Source organism: Hippopotamus amphibius, chromosome 2 (assembly GCF_030028045.1).
Source record: "Hippopotamus amphibius kiboko isolate mHipAmp2 chromosome 2, mHipAmp2.hap2, whole genome shotgun sequence".
NCBI classification, from domain to species: Eukaryota; Metazoa; Chordata; class Mammalia; order Artiodactyla; family Hippopotamidae; genus Hippopotamus; species Hippopotamus amphibius.
In genome coordinates, this window is record NC_080187.1 from 56,924,474 (window position 1) to 56,948,661 (window position 24,188).

General features: G+C 35.6%; 1 protein-coding gene across 7 annotated transcripts in view; it reads right to left on the minus strand.

The window, feature by feature from the left end:
* Nucleotides 1-24,188, minus strand: part of PPP2R2A (protein phosphatase 2 regulatory subunit Balpha) — a 106,580-nt gene that overhangs the window by 16,112 nt on the left and 66,280 nt on the right. For 6 of the 7 annotated variants that reach the window (XM_057724419.1, XM_057724421.1, XM_057724424.1 and 3 more), the window contains one exon: nt 13,276-13,373. In XM_057724419.1, coding sequence (XP_057580402.1) covers nt 13,276-13,373 — 98 coding nt within the window. Of the gene's footprint in view, nt 1-13,275; nt 13,374-13,828; nt 13,981-24,188 lie in introns of all 7 variants that reach the window. The other variant, XM_057724425.1, reaches the window with a different exon arrangement.

The window sequence follows — 24,188 nt, forward strand, 5'->3', positions numbered from 1 at the left end:
CCCAGAGATATAGAGAGATTTAATAACACAGAATCTCTGCCTTCAGGTTAACTTGTGTGGGTGAAACTTTAGTCAAAAGTAGAAATTAAGGTCCATATGATTCAGGTAAGCAAAACAGAGAGCCAAGGGTAAGCAATGCCAACATATATATAGAAACTGGGTCTATCTGGGTCATGCTGTATTTGATGATAAGGAAAAGAAAAGCATAACTATATGGAAATATTTTCTACAACAGAAAAATAACATCATCCTAAAGACTCAAGAATAACTACTTGGGTCTAAACATGATCTATTACATGATCCAAGAACAAAATCATAGAGGTGTTTGTTTCAATGGATTGCAAGAAGCACTGTTTCTTTAAGATGGGAAAAAAAAATTATGTGTGTATATATATATTCCACACAAGGAGAAAGGTATAGCTAAAAAGTTAAAGATACATGAGACGTGCACTCTCTCCTCAAACTCTGCTAAAAGTGAATGAATTTTTAAAAACAACTGACAAGAACAAAAAATCACAGCAGAGATGAAGGCAGCAGTAACAAGTGAAAGATGTCATAAAACAGATGCCATAAAACAATGCCTAACTTAGGGAACTGCAGAGAGCCAGACCCTTCCTTAGTCGACAGCGGGATTCCGACTCTCCCTAAGATGTTGGGGAGGGATGTTTACATTATAATGATCACGACAGCACTGTTCTCTGCATGAACTAAGTACACTGAAAAAATATGAAAAAAAGGAACATAATCCCAAGTCCTCAACACAGTGCCACTCGAACAAGAATGCATCAAAATCAAAGAAGGCTTTATTTTTGTTTTAAAAACTCTCCTACAATCAGAGAAAATCATGATACATTCCAGAATGCCTCATATTTCAGATTTTCTTGCACAGCTTTCTGCACCTGCCTCTTTTTTTCTTAGCATGCTGTTATAATCACTAAGAGAGAATCTATTTTCTTAACCACACAATCTATTTATGTGAAATTTTCTGTAATAAATTTAGAAGTGCTTGATCCCAACACCTGTAATAGTACCTGGCATATAATAGGCATTCAACAAAAATTTTCTAAATGAACAAAAGTAACAGCAAAAAGAATGAATACAAGGTGGCGCTAGTATGGTAAAGGGAAGCTGGAATTAACCTTGCAAATGAAGTATGGTACAGAAATTAGACAGAATGGTTTAGATGCACATACAGCAAGACAGAAGGTTCTTGAAAACACAGTTCTTAGTGATAAAGCAGGGCACAGAATGAGGTGCAAGACATAGTATTCTTCACATACATCAAAAAAACACAGTCCACAAAAACAAAATAACATACTTCAACACAGACACAAACAGAAGTCAAAAACACATAAAGGATACTATATCATGACTAAGTTTTAAAGCCACAATGAAGATAATGTGGTACTCACACGAGAACTGACAAATCTACCAATAGAATAGAACAGGTGGCCCAGCAACAATGGGCCCAAATTAGGACAAAAGTGGCATTGCTAATCCAGGATGGTCTTTTCACTAAATAGCTTTTGGTTAATTGGCTAGTCACATAATATATCATAAATTAATATAAATTATATATTCACATAATATTCATATAATAAAACAAACCCTGACCCCTATTACACCTCAAGCCACTCACATAAATTGATTCTAGGTGAATCAGAAATATAAATGTGAATGTGTCTAGTACAACACTGTCCAAGAGAGCCTTCTGCAATGATGGAAATAATCTGTATCTGTGCTGTCCAATATAGTACCCGCCAGCCGCATGTTGTCACTGAGTACCTGAAATGTAGCTACTGTGACTAAGGAAGTGAACTTTAAATTTTATTTAATTTTAATTAAAATTTAAATAGCCACAGGGAACTAGTAACTACCATACTAGAGAGCACAGATCTAAAAGATAATAGAAATGTATAACTTCCTGGACCTTGGGGTAGAGAAGTATTTCTTATACAGGACATAAAAAGCCATAAGTCTAGAGAAAACACTGATAAACTGAATTATATTAATATTAATAACCTCTATTTGTCAAAAGATACCATTCAGAAAAATGAAAAGGTAAGTCACAGAATGGAAGACACTTTCAACAAATACAACTGACAAAGGGTTCATATTCAAAAAGTGCAAAGCCTACAAACCAATAAGAAAAATGACAGACAACCCACTAGAAAACAAGTGCAAGAGATTTTAGTAGGCATTTCACAAAAGTGCCAGTGGCTAATAAATACATTAAAAGATGCTGAACCTTGCCCTAATAAATACATTAAAAGATGCTGAACCTCGGTATTAATCAAGAAATTACAAATTAAAACCACAATAAGATACCCTCATAACCTCCAAATGCTTAAATTTTAAAATTACTGACAATACAAAGCATTGGCAAAGATGTGGAACAACCAGAATTTTCATATATTGTTCATGAGAATAAAATTGGCAGAACCACTTTTCACTCTGCCGTCTACTAAAACTAAATGCCTACCCCAACATGACAATTTCATGCATGACAATGTGCACCAAAAAATATGATCAAGAATGTTCAGAGCAGCATTATTCTTAATAGCCACAAACTGAAACAACCAAAATGTCTGTCTCTGTTTATAACAGAATGGATAAATTGTGGTATAGTATTACAAAAGAATGTTATATAGCAATGAAAGTGAGCAAATTATTACACAAACTGTGCCAAACAGCAAGACACAAAATACTTACTTTAGATTCCATTTATAAAAAGTTCTAAAGCTACAGGCCACACTACATGTTAGAAGATAGGCTTATAAGAGGAGGAAGGAGAAAGGAATGACTGGGAAGGGGAATGAGAAGGGTTAAGGGAAGGGTGGGAAGTTCTGCTGTGTGATAAGCCACTAGTATTTTATGCACTTTTCTGTGTATCTTTCAATAGAGATTGTTTAAAAACAAAATCAAACAAACAAAAAACCCCAGCATACAAACTATGCAGCTGCTTTGAAAACAGAATGGGTGTTCCTCAAAAAAACAAAAAATAGGGACTTTCCTGGCAGCCCGGGGTTAAGACTCCAAACTTCCACTGCAGGGTGCAAGGGTTTGATCCCAGTCGGGGAACTAAGATCCTGCATGCCACACAGCGTGGGGGGGCAGGGCGGGGAACTACCATATGATCCAGCAATCTGGTTATATACCCAAAAGAGCTGAAAGCAGAATCTCAGACAAGACTGCTCATAATAGCTAAGAGGTGGAAACAACCTAAATGCCCAGCGACTGATAATGAGTAAAGGAAGCGTGGTGCGTGTATAACACACATGCAGTGGGGTGCTACTTAGCCTTAAAAAAGGGACTCCCGTCACAGGCTGCAACATGGGTGAACCTTAAGGACATTATGCTAAGGGAAATAAGCCAGTCAAAAATGATAGATACTGCATAATAACACTTATATGGGGTATCTAAAGTAGTCAACCTCATAGAAACAGAAATGGGAACGGTGATAGCCAGGGACTGGAGGGAGGAAGAAGGTAGGAAGCTGCTGTTCAGTGGGTACAGAAATTCAGTTATGCAGGATTAGGGGGGTTCTGTTGCATAACAATGTGTATGTGGGTGACAAAATTGTGTTGTATACATGGAAATTGCTGTGAGGTTGACTGTTATGTGATACTTTGCCACAATTAAATACAGCACACAAGAACAAAATACAAATTACAAGAAAACATTCGAATGGTTATCTATAAAGGGAGAGGTGAATGGGAGAATGGGAGCACATTATGCAAATAAAAGTTAATGTGTGACTATACACCTGCTGCACATGTTTCTTTACTTAAAGAAAGGGCCTCGCCATTATCTATAATGGTGTCATGAACTCAAGTATGCCCCTGAGGTTCAAACAAACCAAAACAAAATATAAAACAGCAATAAAATCCAATGGTGGTAGAGCCAAACATTTGGAAAGAGAATTAGAACTTCATTTCTTACACAAAAATAAATTCCAGAGGGAATAATTAAATGTTTAAAAGTAAATAAAAGCAGCCAAAAGACAGTACAATGGCAAATTTCTATATAATTCTGAAGTGAAAAGGAGCTTCTAAGAATAAAAATAAAAGCAAAGAGCAGAGAAGGGTTGGCTTCTGTCTGACTAGGTAAGAAGAATATTTAAAGGTTAAAAAAGAAGCATACTGGGGAGAAAAGTCATCTTAAGACAACAGGTTACCATCTTTCATGTGTAAAAGATCTTTAAAAATAATTATATTAAAACCCTCCTCTGAAAGATGGAAAGGTCAAAAGTTGCTCATTTACCTAAAAAATGATCAGCAAATACATGATCAACATTAAGGAATAATGTTTTGCCTTTAAACGGATGAAGAATAAAAAACACGATAATGACCACTGTTTTAATGGTGAGCATATGGACACAGTCACACAGTACTGGGAGAAGGATAAATTTATACAGCTTTTCGGGAGCATAATTTGCCAATACTTATTGAAAGCCTTAAAAAAAACGCACTCAATTCCACTTCAGAGTATAATCTAATGAAAAACAACGATGTATGAACAATTTAATGCATAAACAACCTAAATGTCCAAGTCAAGTAAATATGAAATGCTAAGAAAGCCAATTAAATTCATACAGATCAATGTTTCTCAACCATATTAATTTATGTGCAATGCTTCCTTGCTAATATCTTCTGCAGATCCCATAAGCTACATGCTTGTTAAACTGTGTCTTTTAAGTTATAAAGACAAATTATGCTCTTCCAAAGGACAGGACACACCCACTTGTTTACAAAACAAAATAGAGCACCAGAACAAACACAGATACATAAACTGATCTTCATTCATGTGATGGGATGATTCTGGATTTTTATCTTATTCTTGTGAAAATACAGTTTTCATATTTTCCATGATAAACATATTAAGAATAATCAAGTTAAATATGAATTCTTTGAAAGAACATCACTTGACTTTTTATAACAGCTAATTCTAAATATGTAAATAACTGCATTGTGTTTTTACTAACTTCCTCTGCCATAAATGAAACTGTGAAAATATATAAAATATTTACTTTGTTCCTACAACAAAACATAAAAAATTTTTAGAAAACATTAAGTGTATTTTCCTTTGATCATCACATAAAAATGAGAAAAAAATTGAAATTTTTTAAGCCTCCAAACACTACTAAAACTTAGTTACTGTTTTTTTAAAGCTCCTTTAATCCTATTATTTGTTAGAGACAATCATTTGTTTTATATTTCAAACTACAGTTGACCCTTGAACAACATGGGGGTTATAGGTGCCAAGTCTCTGCACGGTGGAAAGTCCACATATAACTCACACTTGGCCCTCTATAATGTGGCTCCACTGCCATGGAGTCAACCAACCACAGACTGTGTAGTACTGTAGCATTTACTACTGAAAATAATCCATGTGTAAGTGGACCCACGTAGTTCGAACCTGTGTTATCAAGGGTCAACTACAGTTTAAAGAGTTTCAGAGTTTTGTGAAATGGCAATTCAGGGACAGTGACAGAAATGGCACAAAACAAAATCAATTCATATCAGATAACAAATTACTATAAATGCATTCAGCAAACCAGAGGAACTTTCTAGGATAAAGCAAAATACCAGATGGTGTAAACAGAAAACAAAAAAAAAATTTCAAACTTCTCCCAAACTGATCACAGTGATGGTGGTTGAAATACTTGAAGATTTTACAGGATCCTATTAAATTATATCCAATAGCAATAAGCTAATGCTCATTCACCGAGTGCCTATTATGTACTATACTAATCAATATGCAATTTAGAAGAATATCAATCATAATTTCCTATTCACAAAACTACAACATAGTGGAAGAAATAAAAAGGATACCTGATTGAACCAATTAGAAAATCAAATCAAGGGGTATTATTCTTTACCTATAATATTCAAATAAAATTTAAAGAAAATGTGTAAGTTACAATTAACATATAGTTGATTCTTGAACAATGTGGGTTTGAATTGTGCAGGATGACTCTTACATGGATATTTTTCAATAGTAAATATGACAGTACTACCGATCAGCGGATGCTGAGGGCTAACCATAAACTATACAGGGATTAACCTCATGTTGTTCAAGGGTTAACTGTAATGCTTTAAAATGTTATAAAATTTAAAATAGTTAATGTGCTACTATTCAGATTATCTACCCAGAATAATTTATTTCTAAACCATGACACAGAATAATAGCAAGGCATAGAGCAAATAATTTTAACTACTAGGAATATTAAGAGGTAAACTGAAACTAGAAATCTGTGTAAGAGGTCGCTGAACAAGAGGGATGGCTCAACGAACGAATGATTGCGAATGAGGACTATAATCCAGGTCTTCAAACTCTCAGGGCTTCCAAACTCATTCCAACTTTTCCCTCTCTAAACGTCTATAGAGAAGACATCACACCTTAACAGCTACTACTGAAAAGCCTGAGGATCAAGTACTTTTCCATTTCTTACAAAGTAATAATAATAAAACAGATTTTCTTGTGTGGTTTATATCACTTAGGCTCATTACTTAGAGTAAGATTTTTTTTCATTGTGGATATTCATCTCAATTTATACAGAATTAGCTTTTTTTTTAAACTCACTTGACTAGCCGTGTGATTTTAGAGAAGATATTTATCTTCTCAAAGTCTCAATTCATTTATAAATTTGTAATAAATTGAGACACAGTAAGTGTGCATAACATCTTCGTTATTTTACTGTGAAGATTAATAAGATGTAGGGAGTTTGGCAGAGGGTCTGGCACATAAACTGCTGTTATACCCAGGTCAGAATGGGAAAAGCAATGGGCAGGGAATCGGGATATGTGGGTTCCAGAGTAAGGGTTTACTTCTTTGTTAACAGTATGACTTTCCAAGAGTAAACCTGCTGTCTGAGCCCCCCAGTTTCTTTACTGGTTAAAGGAGACTGCATTACAAGGGGTTGCAAATTATGGGCCCACAGACTATTCAATTCCCAAGGACCCATGGAATTTTGCAAACGCAGATGTGACAGAAATTCACATTTTATTTTTACTAACCTCTAGCTGAAATTCAGCATTTCTTTCAAGCATGGCTGTAGCAACAGACCACAGTATTAGCAATACCCATGACTTTGTCACTATGGAAATGACATGCTTTTATAAAATCACACTTCAGCTGTTAGCCACAAAAAACACATATTGCTCAATAATAAGTGTTTTTAATACTTTGAAAAACATATTTCAGTAGTTTCCTTCACAAACCTATGTATTTTATGCAACTAAAACATTCTTGAGAAGTTCACAGACTTTACTAGGCTACTGAAGGAATCTATGGCACAGAAAGGGTTAAGAACCCTTGCAAACCCTATAAATGTTAGCTCTTAATTTCTATGAACACACCATATACATATAAAGTTCAAAACAGGTAAAACAAATTCACAGTTAGTTTGGGATAGAAGGGTAATAGTGACAGGATAGACAGGCTTCTGGAGTGCAAGTAACATCTCATTTCTTGACCCAAAGGATTTAGTTACACAAGTATATTTGTTGTGAAAGTTCAAGGAACTGTACATTTATGATCCTATGCATTTTTCTATATGCATGATCTATTTTGGGAAAACAGATTAAACATATTTTTAGATAAGATAAACTTGAAGCTATATTTTGGAGCTTTTATCATCATCCTGGTATTGGAATGCAGTCAATTTTAATGTTACATTTTCTATCAGGTTAAGTCTTCCAAAAAATTAAAAAAAAACAAAAAAAACAAAAAAACAAAAAAAGAGGAAAAGTGATGGTGTCTCTGGTTCCAAGAAATTCTGGTTTAGCTGTTTTGAGGTGCAATCTAGGAATCTGCGTTTTAACACTCTGGTTAAAATTTTTAATGATTAGGTGCATTTAGGTGATTCTAACATTTTGTACTCTGAAAGCACAACTTTAGATTAAAAAATTGAATGAAAAGTGAAGACAGTTGAGGCCTGGTAGCTTAGAAAAGGAACCTTATTTTATAGATATTCTGATTTGGAAGAAACCATAGTGGTATTTTCTTGAACTTCTCATACTCTTTCTACAATATTCCTGACAGATGGGCATCCAATTCTCGTGTATTTATTTCCATATACAGAATAAACTATCTCTTCTTCCACATGAATCCCTAAGTAGCAAGACTCTTGATAGTCTCTTCTTCTCCTGGCTTTACAGACTTAATCCCTTCAACCACTTCGCATCAGCATTTCTAAATCTGCTATTCTGCTGGGCACACAGTAAGTACTATGTTAAATGAACACTGCCACTTCACCCTAAACAGTAGGTTCTGTCCCTTCACTTAAACAACAGACTAAACCAAGCCCTCTGTATAAACGATAATGAATTTTGTTGAACCATATCTTGATTTTGAGTCCCATTCTAGTCTTTCCAAATAATTTAGAAATGGAATACAAACATATTAACAATACTATGCATCTTCTGAGACAAGCATGCTAAGGTTTCTTCTATACCCTGTTAAGGAATTTTGGGAATATCAGATAAGAACAAAAAAATGAGAAAGATATCCTAGAAAGTAACCACCAGTCGTAGAAAATGGAAAACAAAGGCTGCATAACAATCTAGAAAGAAATCAAAAAGGAACAACCTCTCTGCTCATCTTTCTCCTTAACTGTCCCTTAAAAATATCAACCCTCCCCCAAAACTTTAGTTTACCAGTATATCAAAAAGCCTCAGAGAAACCTGAAGGTCTGAACAATCCAAAGCCAACAGGAAACCAGCTACTTCAACAACTGCTGATCACCTAATATGAGCATCTATAGAAACAAAGATCCCTTAAAAACTACAGAACACCACAATGTAACAGTTGCTTGGAATCTCCCTCCAAATTAACATTATCAGAAAGAATATATTGCACCACCCACTTTGTTGTCAAAAGCTATTATATGCAAGCTGTGAAAATTAGTAAGATGGGTCACTTATTTCAGGACACGTTATAAAGAACACTGGATTAGACTGCAAAGTTTGGACTCTGACCATGTGATGGGTGTGATATCTCACGGAAATCGATTTACCCTTGCGCCTCAATTTCCCTACATGCCCTGCTTCTATCACAGAGATTCTGTCAAACAAGACTATTCAAACATGTTAGTTATAAAAAAATACTAGTAAATAAGAGCAGAAAATGTTACAGGATCACAGGATGAAATATATTAGAACTGAATGAAGACCCTATAAATGACCACCCAGTTTCTTTGCCTGGAGAACAAACGGGCAGGCAGCAAGATATGCCCGACAAAATGACAGAAAGGGGACCTACCACACCTAAAGCGTAAAAGTGAGACAGAAAGCTGGATTAAAGATGTCAAAGTCGGATGTGCCAGGTTCACTGCTGGTTTTCTTCTTAAGTAAGGGCAATAAAAAGTGAGTGGAAATATTTAAGTCTCCAGGTCAAGTGAATTTTAGCAAGGAACCCTGCCACTGTAGACACAATAGTTTAAATGTCACTGTGTTTTGCAAAGAGAGTTAAGGCCTGACAGCTTAGAAAAGGAACCTTATTTTATATATATTTTGATTTGGAAGAAACTATAGTGGTATTTTCATCAGGGTCTAAAAAATGCTCACTTGTTAAGCACCGTGTACCCTGGAATGTATGTATAATAGCTGTGGTTGCTAGAAAAAGCTAGACTGAAATTTACAGATCCAAGTTCTAATTCCAGAGCTTTGCTATGAAGCTAAGCCATATAACTTCATTATGTAAAGTTTTGCTGGGATTTATCTAAACATTAGAAAAAGACTATCTCTAAGTTCTCTTCCAATTTTTAAACTCTAACACTATTTTATAGACGTATAGCTATGAACTCATAAAATCTAACCTAAATATGTTAGGTATTGATATAAACGTAAGGTACATACATTTATAATCAACGACATAGACACTGAATGTCTTGAAGACAGCATTATATTAGAAGCTCCGGTATAAGACAGGACTTAAAAATGTGGAAAATACATTAGGTAAAATGCATCAAATTAATATTAACAAGATCAAGTTCCAAGAGGGAAAAGCCAATAATTACCATCTTTGTTATTTAATCTATCACTTAAAAAATACACTGCTGAGTTGGTGGAATCAGGCTTCCTGACTTCAGGCTATACTACAAGGCTACAGTGATCATGACAGTATGGTACTGGCACAAAAAGAGAAATATAGATCAATGGAACAGAACAGAAAGCCCAGAGATAAACTATGGTCAACTAATCTATGATAAAGGAGGCAAGGATATACAATGAAGAAAAGGCAGCCTCTTCAATAAGTGGTGCTGGGAAAATTGGACAGCTATGTGTAAAAGAATGAGATTAGAACACTCCCTAACACCATACACAAAAAGAAACTCAAAATGGATTAAAGACCTAAATGTAAGGCCAGACACTATAAAACTCCTAGAGGAAAACACAGGAAGAACACTCTTTGACGTAAATAACAGCAAGATCTTTTTTGATCCACCCCCTAGAGGAATGGAAATAAAAACAAAAATAAATAAGTGGCACCTAATGAAACTTCAAAGCTTCTGCACAGCAAAGGAAACTATCAGCAAGATGAAAAGACATCCCTCAGAATGGGAAAAAATATTTGCAAACGTATCAACAGACAAAGGACTAATCTCCAAAATATATAAACAGTTCATCCAGCTCAATATCAAAAAAACAAGCAACCCAATCAAAAAATAGACAGAAGACCTAAATAGGCATTTCTCCAAAGAAGACATATGGATGGCCAAGAGGCACATGAAAAGCTGCTCAACATCACTAATTATTAGAGACATGCAAATCAAAACAACGAGTTATCACCTCACACCAGTCAGAATGGGCATCATCAGAAAATCTACAAACAGTAAATGCTGGAGAGGGTGTGGAGAAAAGGGAACGCTCTTGCACTGTTGATGGGAATGTAAATTGATACAGCCACTGTGGAGAACAGCATGGAGGCTCCTTGCAAAACTAAAAATAGAGTTACCATATGACCCAGCAATCCCACTACTGGGCCTATACTCAGAGAACACCATCATTCAAAAAGACACATGCACGCCAATGTTCACTGCAGCACTATTTACAATAGCCAGGACATGGAAGCAACCTAAATGTCCATCAACAGATGAATGGATAAAAAAGATGTGGTACATATATACAATGGAATATTACTCAGCTGTAAAAAGCAATGAAACTGGGACATTTGTAGAGACATGGATGGACCTAGAGACTGTCATACAGAGTGAAGTGAGTCAGAAAGAGAAAAACAAATATCGTATATTAATACATATATGTGGAATATAGAAAAATGGTACAAATCAACCGGTGTGCAAGGCAGAAATAGAGACCCAGATGTAGAGAACAAACATATGGACACCAAATGGGGAAAGCGGGGAGGGTTGGGGGGAATTAAGTGGGAGATTGGGATACCAAAGTGTACACTGTAAACATACGCAGTTTATTGTATGTTAACTGTATCTCAATAAAAGTTCGTAAAAAAAAATACTTAAATATTTACACTAAGCAATTCTCAAAAGACACGCTACTAATCTGAGGTTCTAGATAATTAATTTCTGCCTTTAACTCTTAAATGTAGTTAAGAATGACAGACAACTTACACCTTTAAATAACACAAAGCCCCCATTTTAAACCCTCAGTGAAAGCCCTTCAAGATGGAACTGCTTAGGAAGCGAGATTAATTTTATATGTTTTTCTCCAAACACCTTTCTTTAAAATAAAAGGTATAGAATGCCATTTTAATTTTCAGTTTAAAAAAAAAATGCACAGAAGGGCAGAGAATGCCTATGGGAAAGCCAGCTCTAAATTCTGAATAACAAAATTAACACTTATATTTTGCTCACCTAACAAGAAGGCATCAGAGCACACTGAGAGATGACATGTTGGAAGTTCTGGGCTCTGGCTGTTGGTTCTGCCACTAAGTAATCAAGTGATCTCTTAATATCCTGACTTTCTCATTTGTAAACAGAGGGAAACTGTAATGACCTGTAAGATTCCATTTCGACTCTATTTCAAGATTCTTATGGTCAAGTTTTTAGCTGCTTGAAAAACAGGAACAGAAAACTGATTTTGCCCCCCTTCCCACGAGAACATTCTTTGTCAAGAAAGGCTTGAGTCTCATTTTCATATTTTCTTCCAACCAAAAATATATAAATAAATAAATAAATAAAAGGAGACATATTTAGTGTTTGTGCATCTTCTAATCAGACACTATTAATCATTTCTTTTAAAATTAAATTACCTACCTCACTGGGTGTTGTGAGGATTAATTCATTAGTGTTTGTAAAGCACTTTGAGATCCTCAGGTCAAAGGCGCTATAGAAGTGCAAAGTAGTAGTATTATTACTAGATTCTTGCTTATTTAAGGAATTTCACAATCCTTTAAAAGCTAACTCTGTGTTATGATTTAGACATCTATTTGTAAAACCCTGCATTTTATCCACGTTACTCTTAATTCTTTTTGAATATCTTATAGTTAGGGGCAGAATGTTTGGAAACAAATGATAAACGTCTAACTTTGATCTACAAATGGAGGGAGCGGCTAAGGGAAAATCTAGTGTGACAAATTTTGTTTAGCATAAAATTTTAGTGAGAAATCTTGTCAATCAGATTTAGAAGTGTGCCTACGTTGTACCCAAAACAAAACCAAACCCTACTTTAATCACAGATTCTGCAATGAGAAATTCCTTTCTTCAAAGAGAAAGGGAAACAATTTTCAAATCAACTCCACTTTAAGAGGGAACTGAGCTTATAAATTATGTTACATGCGTATACATGCAACTGTCATTTAAAACCTTTATACTTAAATCACAATAATAGTATCAGTATAAACCGATGTCAAAATAATTGAGCAGCTTTTTCTTTAAACTAGGCTCCCACCCCCAATTACACAAAGCAAACTATGCACTGAGAAGAGGTCAAGCAATTTTGCTTATGAAATTTTAAGAGAAAAAAATGAGGGCCACGACTTTAGAACCAGTTAAAATCTTTTATTTCACACTTTCCACTCCTTTCTCTAACCACATCTTTTCACAATTAAATCAAAACAACAACACATGTACATGCGCGTGCGTGTGCGTGCGCACGCGCGCACACACACACACACACACACACACACACACACACACACAGAGCTAAGAGAACCAGAACTATCTATACATTGGATATTCTGCTCAATAAACACACGTCTTTAAAAATCTGCCAACATCCTCTGATGAGATTCTCCAGCATAAGCTCCAGTCCCAAGAGCAAACTGAAATTTAGATATTAAACTTTCAATACTTACCTCCTGCTCCTGTTGAAAGATGACGACTCTACCACCTTTATCTCCGGTTGCTAGTAATTCTCCAGAATGATTAAATTCTACTGTAGAAATTATATCTGCTGTATAATTGAAACAAAAATGAAAAAAAAAAAAAAAAAAAGACATTAGTTCTTCTTTTCCAACTCACTAGAGTTTCTTAACGAGAACTTAGCATGTTTCTCCTAATATATTCCAAGTCTATATATCAACCTGCCATCAGACATAAAGCAAATCTAAAGTTCTTTCATGAATATTTTGGCTCACCCCCCCAAAATCTCCCCAGAGTAAACCAATGACACTATTTTAACAAACAGGAACACAACAAATAATAAATACTAGTGCTTCATTAATCTTTATGCAAACCCAAAGATGGTCTATAATATTAAGACAGATATAACTAACATGGGGAAAGTTTTTAAATGTAAAAATAATTTCAGATGGAATTTTAGCAATCATAAATAAATTCAAATTATGGCCTCAAACAAATGTTTGCAAATAGAACACACTTATACCAGCAATGCTTTGTGCTATGCACCTTCAATATGCACAGCTCTTCTTGTGGTCCCCAAACACAGCAGGGGCTACTAGAATCAGTCATGTTACACCCAAAGTCGGTGCTAACTTCAGTCAAGTTCAAATAAAATTATCAGGGTTTTTCCTTGCTTTTTTGACACCAGAGCCATTTTCCTAAAGAAAAAAATCTAAGTTACAGAATTGGGCATTAAGATAAAGCAATTACACTGTACAATTCACCATTTTCACTATTAAACATTACGCCAAATTAGGAAAGACCCCATCATATACATGTTACACAAATAAGCAAACTTTTACCACAGAAGAAGGGTCATTTTCTTGCCTACATTAAGCTCACTGTAAGAATTTTAAAATGTGACGTTATATAATAAATAATACTATATACTTAAAATTTTAAAACTTACTGACCAATGAATTGTATCATATCAATAATCTGCCCAGCACTGCATTTTACCATTTTCACTTTAGTGATTTTTCCAAGTTCAGCTTGATTTTAGAAAGCTTTCTTTGCTTCCTCCATTGTCTAGGTCCAAGGCACCTTATTTTTCGCAACTCTCTGAGAACCTACTGAAAGTTCACATGTTCTCCCAAGAAATTATATATATTTAAGAACACACAAAAATTTGCATATAATTTCAAAAGGTTTGGACAGCACCCCACCTCCAGGTTAAAACCTTTAGCCCAGACAAACCATTAGCCCACTCACCACGGTCAGTAGTACTAGGAGAAAAGAATAAATCTAGTGTTTACATTACATGCGTATGCAACACCAAGGTGTAAAACTGAATTTACTGTACTATTTTGTAAAGCCCAACATCAATAAATACTTAAAAGCCATTCTATTAGTTGCTCTGTACTGTATTTACTTCTGTAGTGAATATAATAAAGGATTAAAAACATACATAGTCCTTGCACTTAAAGCACATTACAGTACAGTTACAGAGAGAAAGTAAATAGGAGCTAATAACATCACACAGAACAAATAGTTACATCTTTTCTGAAGGTTAGATTCTAAAATCAGGGAATAAGGTAAAAGCCATACAGAGTAAAAATTATCTTTGAATTCATATCCCTCAGACAGGCAGACACCATTCTGGAGATGCAAACTCTCTTGTTCTTTTTAAGTTCAACTCAGCCAATTTTCCCTACAGACAGCATTGATAGTTTGTGATTTCTTTGGCTAACCCATCAAAGGAACTAGCTAATCTGAATATAGTCATGCTGTAGCCAAAACACCTAATCTCTTGACTCTAGTATATGCTCCTGGATTGGTGAAATGCTCACACGTGACACCAACTCCAGGTTCATTCTCCTGTTATTCTACTCAATGGAATAACAAGAAAAGTTGGCTCAGTATTTAAATTATTTCATCTTTCCCAGGTCCAAATTGTTGCATTCACCTAAATTAAAGAAATTACAACTCCCTGTTAGGTAGATGAGCTATTACAGATAAGACTTAACAGGGCATTTGTAAGTGATCACGGTATGACCCGCCTGGCTGGCCTCTCTGCTGGGCAGTAGTAAAAAGCAGGGAAGATAGAATGCTGCTGGATGGGCTCCATTTCCAATGAGGAGAAATCTCGTTCTTTCTTAGGTGAACTGGACAGGGCGCGATCTAGAGGTGATTAAGTCAGTAAGGAGATCATTTTAATAAGAGGACTGAGGAGATCTGGGGTGGGGATGGTGGCGGTAGGGATTCCACACATATATAATTCTTAGAGTCAGAACAAGAATCAAGGAATAAAGCGGCAGGGCACAATACCCCAAAGTACTGAAGACATTACTGACTCATATAGCTGGTTATAATGAGGTAACTGAACATGGAATGGGGAAGGGAAGGAGAAGTGTGTGCACGTGCATGGGGGTAGCAAATGCATGGGGGTGGAGGGGAGGAAGGAAAAGAGGAAAAGACCAATAATTTATTGCAGGATACAACAGGAATAGTAAGACATCTGCTCTTACAATGTGTCACTTCTTATCCCAGGAATGGTTATTTTATGACAAGAGTTGTAGAGTAAAGTGAAATATGTGTTTAGTACCAAACCAGCTCTGCATGAAGGGTACAAAACTCTAAGAGACACACTTAAGACAGGCTGAGGGACCCTAGAAGCAACTGGCCTAAACAGCGAAAGGCTGAATGTCAGGAAACAAGAACCAAAGATTTATACCATAAAAGGCAACCCACTTTAAATCCTTGAGGGAGAGAAATATTGAGTGAAAGGCATACAATTTTCTCATTTTAGATATTATAAAGACACTACTGTTTGTGACTATTTATCTTGCCAAAAGCCAATGAACAAACAAAATTTTAGCAATAGCTAACCAAGCCATGGATGCTTAGTGAATAGTTTAGAGGAATTTTATTTGGGGAAGGGGTGAGTAGACAGACCCGTGGCCTCCTTGCTGTGATTTTCATGCTGCATATATTTAATATAGCCATATTTCAGATAGGTGAATTATTTTCCTGGTTTGTATGATGAAATTAAATAGGTACCTTGCCATGGCGTTCCTTCCTCCATCCCCTCAATAAAAGAAAGGGGAGATGCTTGGCCATCCATACATGTGTGAGAGAGCTACCAAATATATATAAGCTACTATTAAATCTCCAAGTGTATGAATGCTTTTAAAATTTTTCTGAGTTGTAAAATGCCTAGATCTCACAAGGTCTCAACGGGAATATGACATGTAAAAAGGATGAATAAAAGGGAGAATAAAATCAAATTCTGCTTTATAGACCAAGAAAAATATCCAGGAATCCATTACGGAGTATACTGTGAAACTGAACTTTGAGCTTTATGTGCCTCTGCACACTGCTGTGCCAAGAAGGGGATATGGGTTTGCCTGGATACTGCAAGCACCGAAACCTATAACCTGAAGTTTTTTTAATCTATTTATTTATTTTTTGGCTGCGTTGGGTCTTCGTTGCTGCGTGCGGGCTTTCTCTAGTTGTGGGGAGCGGGGGCTACTCTTCGTTGCAGTGCACAGGCTTCTCATTGAGGTGGCTTCCCCTGTTGCGGAGCACGGGCTCTAGGTGCGTGGACTCCAGTAGCTGTGGCACATGGGCTCAGTTGTTGTGGCTCTCGGGCTCTAGAACGCAGGCTTAGTAGTTGTGGTGCATGGGCTTAGTTGCTCCCCGGCATGTGGGATCTTCCTGAGCCAGGGATGGAACCTGTGTCCCTTGCATTGGCAGGCAGATTCTTAACCACTGCGCCACCAGGGAAGCCCTAACTTCCAATTTTGAGCAAGCTCTTTACCTCAGTGTGCCATATAAACATTTCTGTCTTCAAGTGTGCCACGATGTGTAAAAGATGAGGAAGCACGGCTCTAAAAATAGCGCTCCCATATCATGAGCACTGATACCCAAATGAGGTTGGTCAAATACCGCTATCTGTGTTTTTGAAAGTAACAATAACTCTGATCCTAGAAAACGTTCTTCTAATGTTCTGATTCCTATGCCATTAAAAAATATTACAGAGTAGATGATTGTGGGAAGTCTACAATAGCACTGCTCAACAGCACTGTCACCATGGAGGTGTCCTGTATCTGCACTATTCAACACAGTAATCACTAGCCACATATGGCTCCTGAATTTTTAACTTTAGCCATATGTGGCTAGGGGCTACCATAATGGACAGCCTAGGTCTAAAACATTACAGAGTGGGCACTGACTTTTACTGCAAAGCCAAGAATGCTGGAACTAAGAGAATTTTGAACCTCTAAATGGTGCACTATGGGTAAAATAAAACTACCATGCACGTGCACACCCAGATTGTTACCTCAAAGAGCAGGCTGAAAGTATAAATGCATTTCATGAAAATTTAGATTCGTGGATGCTACTTTTAAAACAAACTGTTAATGAAAGCCTCAAAAACTTGAGAGCGCTTTACTCTTGAGATTAGTCACTATCACATACTTTAAAAAGGCAAAGACCTCACTGTTAAAAGTCATATTACTGAACTCAAGGCAGGGTCCAGTATAATAAATCAACTAGGTCTGTCTCATAAACCAACAACAAACATCAAAGAACAAAAAAATTCCTCTTTTACAGAGAAAAATAAGAATCTTTCCAATGACCAATAAAAATGTTATTTCACAATGAAAAAAAAAACAGCCTGTTAATCATCTAAAGAATATTCTAATACAGTTGATAAAAAAGAAGGACTCTCTATTAGAACATCAGTCAACGGTCCTACTGTGCATTAAGTCAACATAGAGCCATTTCAGGCACACACTAAAGGCAAGATTTAAAAGGCACAATTAGATTTATGGGAAGAAAACAACACAATGTTTTTGACCTTTGTTATGAAATTCTATATACTATCAATAAAAACCAAAGCATTTATAATGTGTTATATAAAATGGAACTCTAATTTCTTCCAACCTCTTCTTTCTAAACTGTCAGCACTCAGGTTTCATCCTAAGAAGGCATCATAATTGCTTCTTTGGGGGGTGGAGTGGTAATTGGTGGTGGTGGTGGTGGGTATGACAACAGCGGTATTCCTGGTCTGTTTCTACTTCATCAGGCACACCATACTGTTCCCTTGTTACCTACCTTCTCTATTTCTTATGTACTCTAATAAACAGATTAGGGCACAATCAGACAGCTGAAGGTTCAAAAATATAACACACTCAGCATAAAAATCAGATGAGAGAAAATTAATAGTATATGTAAATGGCAGTCATTAACAATAATTACTATATTATCAAGTGATCAAATTATTATTAGCTCTGACAGTCTCTAAAAAATTCAAATCTTGCACTGTAAGACACTTTATAGGGTTACTCACTGATTTTATAATTCCGTTTGAGGACTACAGTCCAAATAAATAATTTGAAAGAAACCAATTAAAATTAGCACCAGCATGGTTATATGTGAGTTATCTACATACAGGCATACTTCATTTTATTGCATTTCCTTTTACTGTGCTTCGCAGATATTGCATTTTTTACAAAACGGAAGTCTGTGGCAGCCCTGCGTGAACAAAGTCTATCAGCGTTATTCTTCCAACAGGATTTGCTCACTTAATTTCTCTGTGTCACATTTTGGCTATACTCTCAGTACACCAAACTTTTTCATTAGTAGTAGTGGTAGTGGTAGTTTATTTTTAACAGTGATCTGTGATCAGTGATCTCTGATATTACTATTGCAAACAGATTACAATAGTTCACATTTTTTTAGCAATAAAGTATTTTTTTCAATTAAGGTATGTACATTTTTTTTTAGACATAATGCTATCACACACTTAACAGACTATAGTACAGTGTAAACAACTTTTATATGTGTTGGGAAACCAAAAAATTCATGTGACTCTATTTACTGCAGTCATCTGGAGCCAAACCCTCAATAGCTGAGATGTGCCTGTAATGAAATAAGCTGAACGTATTTCAAAATCTGATAATGAGGAAATATAAAAGTAACCTCTAGTACACAGGCTGGAAAATTATGGCCCACCAGCTGTTTTTGGAAATAATGTTTTATTGGAACCCAGCCATGCCCATTTGTTTATATATTGTCTTTGGCTGCTTTCACTTGACAACAGCAGGGTTGAATAGTTGAGACAGACAAAGTATTTACTATCTGGCCCTTTACAGAAAATTTTTATCAACCCCTGCTCTAGTATATTAATATAATTGGATATTAACATTAAAAGAACAAATATGATTTATGTGGGTACAGAGACAACAAACTAACGTCAAAGCACACACTGCCTACAGACAAGTGTGTCAAGCACTATACTAAGTGAGCATTTACATATAGTCTCATTTAATCCTTGTAATACAACTATAATATAGACATCATTTTCAATTAATAAGAGAGTGTATGAAAGCACTGAGAGATTAAATAACTTGCCTATCACACCTCTGTCAAGTGTCAGAGCCAGGATTCAAATTTAGCAGCTGTGAATAATATGGATAAGGTGGCAGCACAGAATCCCATAAATCACTGGATGATGAATAAAGAAATAATATACGGGCTTCCCTGGTGGTGCAGTGGTTTAGAATCCGCCTGCCAATGCAGGGAACACGGGTTCGAGCCCTGATCTGGGAAGATTGCACATGCCGCAGAGCGACTAGGCCCGTGTGCCACAACTATTGAGCCATGTGCCGCAACTACTGAAGCCCACGTGCCTAGAGCCCATGCTCCGCAACAAGAGAAGCCACTACAATGAGGAGCCAGCACACCACAATGAAGAGCAGCCCCCACTTACATCAACTAGAGAAAGCCCGTGTGCTGCAACAAAGACCCAATGTAGCCAATAAATAAATAGATAAATTCTTTAAAAAAAAAGAAAAAGAAATAATATGTGTTCAGTTTACTGCTTCTTTTTCACTGCCAAAATGTCTCTGTTCAATAAAACATTTAGAGTCAAACTACATCAACTTCATACTATTTAGTAATGACCACATTACAATTACTTGTCTGTCCCTACCATAAAACTAAGCTTTTTTTTTTCAGCACCCGCTATTTCAAGGGCCTGGGTAACATAAATTCTACCCTCTAAAGAGGCTTATAAGCAGAATGTAATCACAACAGATAAACAGTTAACCAAGAAAAGATTTAGTAAATGTTTAAGAGATCCAAAGAAGGAATATCATAAGGCAAAATAAACGATTATAAAATGAATTCTAAGAAAGACAGAGTAAATATAAAAAGATGCTCCCTTCGTTTTAAAAATAAAGGGGTAAGAATCAACTGGAATAAGATGCTTACATATTTTTAACTATCTGGATGATAGATTCCTAAAAGTTTCACTTGAAACAGTTAACACAGCATCCACTGAATGCTGACAAACCTGATTCTGTTATTTTTGTCATGATTAGTCTTTATTTTTAAAATTTTTTTTACTGACTTAAGAGAATTTTTATTGTTAAATATACATACACTTTTTAATGAAACAAGAATGTGCAGCATTTTTTCAATAAAATTATGTCAGATCACAAACATTTTTACTTAATCCTAAATGTAACTTAATTCTAAATTTAACTTAATCTGGTCAGATCTGTTATTCTTATTCTGCCCAGAAAACAATGCATATACTATAACCCCTGTTGCAAATTCACTTGCTTACAAAAACATTACTGAGCACTTACTGTGCTGTCACTGAGACATCAGTATTAAGAGCCCTCCAATAAAAGTAGCTCACATTTATACAGTACTGGGTACTGTGCTAAGTATCCCTCAATGTGATTAGTCTTTAAAGCTAAGTATCATAGAAGAAAATTTAAAAGGTTAAAATTCATAAAATACTATAAACATTGCTGCAGCAAATAATTCTAAAAATTCAGGCCTGTCTACCTTATGCATCACAAGATAGCATAAATCTCACAACAGGAGGTTCACAAAAATTCACACAGAAAAACATGACATTCACAAAAATTCTATGAATAACCACTGTTTCTTAAAATTCTACATTTTGAATATTATCTCAAAAGGGACTGCTCTGGAGGAAAAAAGCAAGTGTTTTGCAAAGACTTGCTGCAAGAGCAGCTGCCTTCTAAGTTTCAAATGAAACTTTCATGCCTGGAAGAAAGTTAGCGTAGCAAGTTGGCTATGCTGAACCTAACCTTTGTGCAAATAATATTTAATTTCCCACAAAACTCAACCAAGTAATCAGTCTCCTTTCCTTTTTGTTACATTTCAGTAAAAACAAAGATTAACAAAGAACACTACAACTAACTGCATAAACAAAGGTGTCCCAAAAAAGTACCCAGTAAAAATGTGAACTTAGCACCTCCTCTTTCAAAAGGCTGAAATGAAAGACAAAAGTCAAAATTAAAAATCTGTAATTTGTCTTCTGCTTCTGGCCATGGGGGAATAAGGCAATCTGGATTCAGCCTCTACCTGTGAATGACTGGAAAATGGAATAAAATGTATAAAACAACTGTTTTTAGACAACGGACAACATGGAGTTTAGGACTGTGAACCCTTAGAGAAGAGAAAGTGAGTCCTGTATCTGCCCCAACTTACTGCCCAGACAGTACAGTGAGTCAGGAAGAATCCAAACACAGGCCAGCTATCTCACCAAGTTGTGGAATCAGAAACTGGGGGTTAGGGAAAACCAAAGCAGCTAGATTTTGTGGGCAGAGTAGAGAGAAATCTCAAGGGATCTACAGAGATCACTTAAAATCTTTGGTTTAATACTGATCTGAGGATATGTGGTATGTCACTCCACAAGGCCTAGAAAAGAACCATCAGAAAGCTTACAAGGGCTCAGAATAAACAGCCCTCTCACTCAGCCAGAGTAGAGAAACCTCGTAATTAATAAGGCATCGGGTAGAGTCCTCATAAGGGTATTACCTTTGTGGTAAGACTAAATCAGCACCAGAATGAATTTTTCCTAACAAAGCTCAAAAGCAAACATTGAAAAATTGATCTCAGGTAACTTAAATACGTGCAAGCACAAAATCCGACACTCAACAATGTAAATTCACATCTGGCATCTAAAGTCACCAGGAATGTAAGGACGCAGGAAAATATGACTCATAACCAGAAGAAAAACAAACCAATAGAAACAGAACCAGAAATGACAAAAATGATGGAAGAATCATTTCTAGAAGACAAGGACCTTAAAACAGCTGTTGTAAATATGCTCCATATGCTCAAGACAAAGAAGGAACATCTTAAAATGAAAAGTATACTATCTGAAATGAAAGATACCCCGGATGGGATTAACAGATTAGATGCTGCAACAGAAAAGATCAAGACAAGGTTGGGATTAACAGATTAGATGCTGCAACAGAAAAGATCAAGACAAGGTTACACAGTAGTGGCAACTCAATAAACTTCATTAGTTTTGTGTTAGTGATGTGACTGTAAAATAATGAAGAATTCCAACATTTCAAAGCATAATCTTCCCCGATTTACAATGTAAACTTTAGTATATACATTAACTTTAGTATATACATTAAACACATGCAAAATGTACCAAATAAAACAGAGTTGGGTTTTAGGCTTAGAAAACAAAGTTTTTTTTCAACACCACGAGTATTTGGCAGAATATTCTAAATCGTGCAGACCATTGTACAATTTTTTCTTGCTCAAGATTGTCCTGCAAACTGCAGAATAGCTAGCACACTCAGCCCATGCCTAGTAAATGTCAATAATGCCTTTAGTCATTGGTAAAATTAGGTAAAAAGAGAATTCAATAGGACAAGAGTTTATAATATGTATATTTGATAAAAGGTATGGTGAAAATAAAAGGTAAGTCATAAATCTTCACGCTCAAAGATTTTTACTTTATACTTTATATATTTCAGGGTTATTAGGAAAAGAAGAGTTGACAATAATTAAAGAAGCTGGACAGATCCTTTTGACACCTGACATTAAAAATAGGTAGGGTGGGAGGCAGGGAAGAGAAGAAGGGACAGACACTTGAAAAATGTAACTCACACACACACACAAACTTTATACCAATACAAAAAATATGTATTTCTTCCAAAGAGCTTTGCAATTTAAAAATGTCACACTTATGTATCTCAATAAAAGTTCTTAAAAAAAATTTAAAAATTTTTTTAAAAAGACAAAAAAAAAAGTCACTTAGTGACAGAGTCCCTAAAAGAATTCTAATTATAAAGACCACATTCTCTAACCACAATAAAATTAGCTAAAGATTAATAACCACTGGTTCTAATCAACCACTTAGAGACCTTCAGTGCAAAGTAACCTTAGGTAACCTTAGTAACTAAAGTAACCTTAGTAACCTTAAGGACAAAGATAAAAATGAGTACTGAAATAAAAATATTTTAAAAGATTTACAGGAACACAAGTATATAAATATTGAAGACAGTATTGTTCTTTTTTAAAAAGATAACAATGATCACTATAAAACTAACCAACTTATAAAAACTGAAAGAATAAAAAAACCTGAAATCCCACCATCACAACGGATAACCATAGGTAATAAATGAACAATCTTTTAGCAAACTCATGCAAATTGCAAAATATGTATCTGATGTATTGATATTACATACATTATAACTTCTGTAAGACTAATTTCAGTAATGGAATTATAATTAAAACTGACAATGGCTGCTGTTGGTATTGGGCAACTGGAGCCCTCATATATAGTTGGTCGGAATGCAATCTTTGGGGGGAAAATTAAAAGTTTGACAGTTTCTCATAAAGCTAAAAACAAATACCACGCAACCCAACAACCACATCACTAGATGTCTACCCAAGTCAAATGAAAACTTATATTCACAAAAATATCTGAATGCAAATGTTTATAGCAGCTTTCTCTGTAATCACCAAAAACTAGACACAAACCAAAGGATCCTCAACTGGTGAATGAATAAATGTGGTATATACCCATACAATGAAGTACTGCTCAGCAATCAAAAGGAACAAAGCAGTGACATGG